At 61.8% G+C, this 8,002-nt stretch overlaps 2 protein-coding genes across 2 annotated transcripts; one reads left to right on the forward strand and one right to left on the reverse strand.

Annotated features, from left to right (window-relative positions):
• Positions 1-224: 224 nt before the first annotated feature.
• MNEG_11025 (Pleckstrin homology domain-containing protein 1) lies at positions 225-1,715 on the reverse strand (the record flags this gene model as incomplete). The annotated part of the gene is made up of 6 exons (XM_014040502.1): positions 225-264; positions 432-487; positions 767-877; positions 1,239-1,296; positions 1,435-1,462; positions 1,628-1,715. 6 exons carry the CDS (start codon positions 1,713-1,715, stop codon positions 225-227), a joined length of 381 nt encoding a protein of 126 aa, XP_013895956.1.
• A 1,400-nt stretch (positions 1,716-3,115) lies between these two features.
• On the forward strand, positions 3,116-5,942 carry MNEG_11026 (hypothetical protein; the record flags this gene model as incomplete). The annotated part of the gene is made up of 4 exons (XM_014040503.1): positions 3,116-3,194; positions 3,596-4,086; positions 4,358-4,735; positions 5,025-5,942. The coding sequence occupies 4 exons, from the start codon at positions 3,116-3,118 to the stop codon at positions 5,940-5,942; spliced, it is 1,866 nt and encodes a 621-aa protein (XP_013895957.1).
• Positions 5,943-8,002: the final 2,060 nt, after the last annotated feature.

Consider the following 8,002-nt stretch of genomic DNA (forward strand, 5'->3'; position numbering starts at 1 on the left):
GAGTCCACAACTGTGGGCAAGGGGTACCCAGGGCCGCAGCCCGCTGTGAGAATCGGTTGAGCTGCAGGTGGGGTGAGCCACAGCGCTGCTGTGTGGGCAAGCACACCGTGGCAGCCACCAACAACAAAGAAGGCGACTGCGCGTCGCCCGCTGCTACACAGCAGCAAAAGCGGGAGCGGCTGAGGAGTGGCCAGCAGTCCGGCCGCGGCGTGCTGCATCTCGCGTTACTGCGTGGTGTAGTCCGCCTGGTCGTTGTCCAGCAGGCTGCCAGGCAGACGAGCCAGCACAAGGGCAAAAAAAGACATGTCAGGCTCGTATGCTTGGCCTCGACGCGGTAGTGGGCGCTGGTGGGCGCAGGCTCTGGTCAGCACAGCACGACGACTTCCATACACAGCTCAGAGCCGCAAGGGATACGCGCCCCCCATCCCCACCTCCTAGAGTGCTTCACAATGGCGCGGCCCACGGCATTGATCCAGTCCTCCTTCTCCTGCATTTGCCAAAACGATGTTTTGGGGATGGGAGCCCAGGCATTGAGAGGAGACCGTGAAGGCGGCAGTCGTAGAACAGACTGCGAATCTGGGCAACTTCATCACATCACCAAGAAGATGCGAAGCCATTCCGCATGGTAACATGCCACACCAAAACTCACACTCACACACACACACACACACACACACACACACACACACACTCTCACCCCGCACACATCACATGTCTGTGCTTTGCTGTACTTCACCCTACCTCCCCTCTGCTGCCCACAGCGCACCTTGTCAGAGTCCGCGATGAAGAACATGTTGTCGTCGGTGGTTGATATCTCAAACGCGTGCGGCTTGTTGATGGTGTCCTCCGCGCCCTTGATGGACAGGCACTTCTTGACCTGAGTGGTTTCACCCGGGATTTGACCAGGGGGAGTGATTCCGGCGCCACTCAGGGCTCGAGAGGCGGAAAATCACCGTGCAGCCTGGAGAGAACAAGGTGCCACGGTTTGCGGACAGCCGCGTTCCCATCTGCGACAGCTGCTAGAAGCGGGGCATTCGTTATTTGAAATCCAGCGATCGCACTTGCCTCGATTACGCCGCGCGGCACCGAGTCCTGCGGTGCATGCACGGGGATGGCGTGGATGCAGGTGCGGGATGTATACTTGCGACGCACTGCTTTGAACAAGGACTCATCATATGCCACGGCCGCGTTGAATCACTCGGCCTGAAAGGGACCACATGCGGGTACAGTATTCGCACCGGTGTGACCACATCGGACTTGAACCAGAAGATTTTGCCCTGCTTGAGAACAAACCACCTGTGGCGCGGGTCAGGCGCAGCATTCCATGCGCTCACAAACGCAGGAGCCTTGGGGTGTCCTTGCTGGCAAGCTCTAGCTGCCTGGGTACAAGGCACATGTGGCGTGCCAGGTAGCATGGCCAGTACAGCTTCCTACCTCCTTCTCCAGGTCTTGATGTACTCGCCTGCATGGACGACAAGGAGGACCGCAGGCATCAGCAGACAACAGCTCCGGCACAGCACATCACGACAAGCGCTCCGCAAATGAGGGTATCGGCGGCAGCACGCAACACGCCGTGAGAGCTACCAGGCGCGCAAGCTCTCATTTTCTGGTAAACCAGAACACACACCCTGCTTCATCAGCCATCCGGAGCGGTCTGGGTTGTGCCAAAACTCGACGTCTGTGTCCACCTTGCGCGCTCCAAAGAGCGCAGCCATGATGACTTATACGAATTTCTGGAGATTCCACGGGATGACCCACAAGCTACGCGTTGCTCAGATCGTTGCACTCGCACTCAGCTCAGCCTTTGCCAACGGCCACCAGACGAACGCGTAACAATAACAAGCGATTAAGTCGTTGCGCAACCTGTGCTGTGCGGCTCAACAAAGGTATCATACTGTCCTAGTGCCGAGGAGGCGCGCCCGAAGACCTGGAGAGCCACCCCCCTGGTGCCGATCCACTTGGCCGTCGTCGCAGGGCAGTGCCCGTGCGCCTGTAATTACCGGAGCGGCCACCGTCAGGAAAAGATGTGGATATACCTATGTGGCCATTCAACATGGGGTTGAAGTGCAGCAGCTCATGCTGAGCTGAGCTGGGTCCCACCGACTGTCCCTGTTGCCCCAGGTTACCAGTTGATATGATAATGACCTCGACCTAAAACCCACCAAGCAACATCCACTCAGCAACTTGGATGGAACACAGACTAAGCAAGGGTTCAGCGGAGCAGAACCCACAGTACGTACAGGAACGCACAAGCTTGCACAGGAAAGGTACAAATGCTGGCACTTGTCTTTTGCGAATTAGGGCACCACACCGGTGTTTGATGACCCCATGACATCAAAGCTCCTTCACCACGAATCTAAGCACCGCACCATCGCCACACACCGAAGGGCGGCTGAAGGGCGGCTGAATTGCCGTCAACGCTTAGTCGTAGCAGCCACCTCCGCCCAGGCCTGTCTCGTTGTTTGCGGGATTTGCTAGATTTGCAGCAGTTGAATCAACTTCAAGAATAAACTGTCTTCTGACAGTCTTGCAAACCCACCTGCTGCGCAGGTGGTCGTGCCGGCGATGCGCCGAGCCTGCGGGGTTACTATCCCTGACACGTGCCACAGTCACGGTTCGGTCCAAAGTAGCGATTAATTGCTACATGACGTGTTCATATGTGTCATGGGGCTGCACTGTACTCGTGCCTGGCGCCCTCCCGCATTGCAACCGCTGCGAAGGACTGGCGCAACGCACGGACGAGCAAGCCCGCTTCGATCATTGAACGAAATCAAAAATCCTTTGTAATACTCGGTGTGTTGCGAACCAAGGTGCGCAGCGGGCGTCCGCGCCACCCCCGTTAGAGAGACGCCAGTATCGTGGTTCAGTGTCACAAAACATATTCAGATATTGAAGTGGGTGTGGCGGTCACTCGTCACGATCTCTGCCATGCGGATGCGTCGACGACGGTGTCACGCTGCCCACGGCCGCAAAATGCGCTGGTGATGGTGTACAATGTCATGAAACATTATTCGAAACTCCCTCTTTGCGGTGCTCTTGGCTGCGCAGGCGCGCACAGGGCTCCCGACCCCTACGCCCTTTGTCACAGAGCCCGGCGGCGCAGGCGCTTGGCGCTATGAAGGCTGGCCGCGTGGTCCTGTGCCTCTGCCTCATAGCCCTGGGCTATGTGTCTGCAAATGACTTTCAGCAGTGTGGTGAGTGTGCTGGTGTGATCGCCGAGGCCGCAGCACAGGCCCGATGCTGTGGGTGTCGGCAGTGCTTGCCAGCCGCTGCCACGCACGGCTTGCCCCATGGCATTGAGCAGCACGCCTGACACTGTTACAATTGGGGCACGCAATGCACCCCAACCAAGCAACCATGCTGCCTGCTGTCACAGGTGGCACGACAAATTGCAACGGACGCGCCGCCGGCTGCGTCGATGCGGCCTGGCCGGAGGTGCTTTGCGCGTCTGGATACGTCTGCGGCCGACAGAACCAGTATTTCTGGCAGTGCACCAATGACCCAGCAGTGATTGCAGCCGCCAAGGCGTCCCCAGCCGGTGCAGCGGCACCAGCTGCTGCCAATACTGGGAGTGCGCCCCATGTGGAGCCTGCAGCTGCCCCCACGGCCGGCTTCTACCTCGATTTCGAGTCGGCCCAAGCATCCCCTGACCCCGCCTTTGCTAGCAGCATTGCAGCCGCCGACGCCGCCGTAGCCTCCACCAGCCCCACGTCCAGCCCCGCCGCCGCATCCGCCAGCAATGCAACCGCCGCGTCCCCGTCCGCGGCGCCCGCCGGCGCGGCCACCTCCGGGCCCGCGCCCGCGCCCTATGCGGGGCTGCGCCAGCTGGGGCCCCGCAAGGCGGACGCCCCCGAGGTTCAAACGTGCGCGTGCGTGGACGTGGGCCTGAACGACCCGGCCTGCTTCAAGGGGATCACCAAGTACTGCGAGATGACAGACCCCAAGGCGAACATGACCGTGTGCGAGGCGATGAGCGGCTTCTTCAACATGCAGAACCTGACGGCGGCCAAGGTCACCACGGAGTTCTTCGTGCGGACCTGCAGGCTGGCGGTGCCAGCCAACCCGGCGCCGTGCGCGTGCCTTGAGGTACGGCGCCAGGGGGCGGGGGGCGGGGGGGGGGCGGCCGGCCGGCGGCAGCGTTGGGGAGCTGCGAGCAGCTGCTGGGGTAGGAGCAGAGGCGGTGCGTGCTACGAGGGGCGGATGCCGTGTTCCCCGCATGTCTGTGGCAGCAGATGCCATTGATGGCATTCTAATCGGCTCGGCAGCCTACGACTCTCTTGTTGATAGACGGTGATGACCCTGTGACAATGTGGGGCCATCTCCTGCCTCGCCTCGCCCCACTTCAACCCCTTCGCAGGGCCCCAACACAGAAGGCTGCAAGGCTGCCACCCTTCAAGCCTGCTCCCACGCCAGCACGATCTGCCCCGCGCTAGCGTTTGGCTCGGAGGCCAACCCGACTGCACAGGATGCATATGGAAAGTACATGGACGCCAACTGTGGCGGGTCAATGTCTGCCGCCGACGTCGCCATGAACTTCACGGACATTACCCTTGCTGACTTCGAGTCAAAGTATGCCAAGGGCACGATCGCAGCTCTCGGCGCAATCACGGGCCTCAAGGCGGGCGCGATCACGGCGGCGTCGCCTGTCGAAATCAAGACTGGCAGCCAGAGGGGCTCTCTTTCTGTTGGCGGCGAGCGCAAGCTGCTGCAATCCAATATCAAGGTCATCACCAAGGTAAGAGACTCGAGATCTTGTGGTCCTGATGCTTTGGGTTGGTTGAAGAGCCGGCGTCAGAAGGGCGTGTGAATGCGTCACAAATGGTGAGGTGTCGTGTGCAGCTCTGTGGTGCGCAACAAACGGCAAGATGGCTCAGTTGGCGAAGCAGGCCCTGACAACATGTAATGGTCTGATCGGATTTTGCCTCAGCGCCCTCAACCCCCCACGCAACTCACATGAGAATCCGTCGCACCTTGGTCCGCCTACCTCAATCGCCGTCGTCTCGGCTGCGCCCCATCACATGCAGGTGCTCACCAGCTACCAGGTGCGCAGCTCCCCCAAGGACGCCCCACTGGTCCTGCAGCGCCTGCAGGACGCGGGGGAGGACAACGCCGCCGGCTTGTATAAGGCCCTCGCCGCCGCCGGCGTGCCCCTGCGCCCGTCGTTCCGCGTCGCGCACGGCGCGGTGGTCAACGGCGTCAAGGTGCGCGTGGGCAGCTACACGGCCAGCACAGAGGGCGGCCTTGACGCGGGCGCGGTCGCAGGCATCGCGGTCGGCTGCGCCGCGCTCGCCGCACTGCTGGCGGTCGGGGTGACGCTTGTTATTCTGAAGCGGCGTCAGGTGGCCAGGGGCAAGCGCCTTGGGCAGCAGCAGCAGCAGCAGCAGCAGCAGCACCAGCAGGATCAGCAAGGCGGCGGCGGCGCAAGCAGCATCAAGGATGCGAGCGTTGAGTCTGGAAAGGCTGGCGGCACTCCCACCAAGGTGGTTGGCGTTTCGGCTGCAGCCGGGCCAACCGCGGTGGGTGAGAGCGCGCGTGCCGCTGCGGCAGAGGCGGAGGCGTCGGCCAAGAAGGCCGCGGCAGACACTGCGGCCGCCTCAGCTAAGCTGGCCGCAATTCAGGCCAAAGCTGCCGCCAAACAGGCCGCCGCCGACGCTGAGGCGGCCGCAGCAAAAAAGGCGGCTGCAGACGCTGAGGCCGCCGCCGTCGCAGCGCTCGCGAAGCGCGCAGCCGCGGAGGCCGAGGCGGCGGCGGCGCAGGCGGCGGTGCATGCGGCTGCGAGGGTCGCTGCGCAGGCGCGGGCCGTGGCGGAGGCAAGTGAGGCGAGGTCTGCTGATGAGTACGAGGAGGACTGCCCTGTGCCGGCGCCGGCCCCTGCAGAGGTCAAGCCGAAGCGCAAGCAGATGTTCTCGCTGACCGCCTCTGGCTGGCGAACCAATGCTTGACTAGGGGTGTTGGCCGCAGAAGAGAGGGTTGGAGCGGTGAATGTGCGTCATTGTCTGGGGGCGGGGCGCAAAACTGCGATTGGAGCCAGGCGGCTGGTATGGGGCTGGCCGATTTTGTTCTGCGCTTTCCAGGTTGATGAGGCACTGCCGTTGAGGCCACAAGGGCACTGTCGGATCGGGGGGCCGCGTGATGTTGGGCTGTGCGCGTGCATGTTGTCACGATGACATCAGCAAGGCCGGCAGCCCCATACCCCCTGAACTTTTACAGACCTCTGCATCCCCGCTCCTTGCACAGCCTTGCATTTGTAGCAGTGATGTCCACCCCCTCACTGTGTTCTTGCTCGCATATTTGTACATGAGCGGGGCGTCTGCTCCCCGGGAACTCTGCATACAGAGACAAACATGTATTGGTATTACAAACCCATTGACCCTTCAGCCCTTGCATTTGCGCACAGGGATCACGCATCCGTCGCACCCACCTCCTGCAGTTGCTCCGAGTGCGAATACCCCCTCCTTGGCGCCAAAAATTGATAGCGTCAAGCAATGGTGTATGGGAATAAAAAATCATGTGCTGAGCCGTGTGTGTTATACCCTTGATACGATTTCAGCACTAGTCTGCGCAAGCACGGATCGACTCCAATGCAACGCAACCCGTGGTCAACAAATGGTCAAAACCAGCAAGCACCCCTCTTGCCGTACAAGATCGCAATCCTCCATCGTCGACAAATACAAAAACGGTACGTGATGCCATAAGATAAATGGGGGCAAGCATCTTGGGTATGCCTGCCAGCAACAGTGGCAGCTTTCAAACATGGCTGGGCTCATGCCGCCTTTACTTGCTGTGCTTTCCGTTGCCGTTGCGTTTTCTCTGCTGGTCTGAACCACCCGCCATGTGCGCACATGCGTGCCATGCGTGCAGCTCTTACCAAACGGCTCGGTACCTCAGACATGTCCGAACATAAAGTCTCTTGACGCACGGCGCAACTCCCGCGGTTCGAAGATCTGTGGTGTATGCTATCCACGATATTCAGCGCGTTTCAGCTTGTTGAAAAATACAATCGTTGTTGCTGGAGAGGCTGCATTTCCGTCACTAGCAGTGGCTGGGTGGTGCTCACGGTGCCACGCGCCGCAGCGCCGCCCCCTGATGATGCGCGCGGCACCGCTGCTGCGGCTGCTGGCCGCCTGCTTAACAGCCGCTGCGGCTGTTGGAGGCGATTCCTCACCGATCAGGGGCATGCCGCCGGAGATGGCGGCGATGTACGTCCCGGATGCGGACGGCCTGTTCCGGTGCATCATTGGCGCGACGCGCATCAGCTTCAGCCGTTTGAACGATGACTACTGCGACTGCCCCGACGGCTCCGACGAGCCGGGTGAGCGCGGCACCCGCTGAGCAGCCAGGGACTGGGCCGATGTATGAACGCGCGCCGCTTGACGTGCAGCTGCCTTGTTTGTTGGCCGGCGTTGGCCCCGGCGCATTTGCGACGCACCCGCCCCAACCTACTGGTGTGGCGCCGTCAGGCACGTCTGCATGCAGCAACGGCAGGTTCTACTGCACCAACAAGGGCAGCAAGTCGCGCCTGCTGCCCTCGCCCTTTGTGGACGACGGCGTGTGCGGTGGGTTTGGTGGGGCCCGCAGGGGCACTCGGACCCATGCTCAGGCGGCTGCGTGTTGCCGCAACGCCCCAGGCTCTGCAGGGCAGGCCATGGCTACTCGCTCAAACCAGACGCCTGGCTTTGAACCACCTTGCGTTTTCCTACCACATAGCACAGCCAGAATCTCGACCGCGTCCATACAGGGGGCACCGCACCATGCTTCCATTCTGTGCACAGACTGTTGCGATGGGTCCGACGAGCACAACGGCTGCAGGAACACCTGCCGCGAGGAAGCCGCGGCGGCCGCCGCTGCAGCCAGCAGGCGCGCCGCCCAGGGGCAGACGCCGGCGCAGCAGCAAGCGCCGGGCGCGGGTGCGGTGGCGGCGGCCCATTGGGAGCATTTCCCGCGGAATGAAGAGGGCGGCGGCGGCAGCGGCGTCGGCAGCGGCGTCGGCAGCGGCGGCGGC

This window comes from Monoraphidium neglectum (genome assembly GCF_000611645.1).
Source record: "Monoraphidium neglectum strain SAG 48.87 unplaced genomic scaffold scaffold02561, whole genome shotgun sequence".
NCBI classification, from domain to species: Eukaryota; Viridiplantae; Chlorophyta; class Chlorophyceae; order Sphaeropleales; family Selenastraceae; genus Monoraphidium; species Monoraphidium neglectum.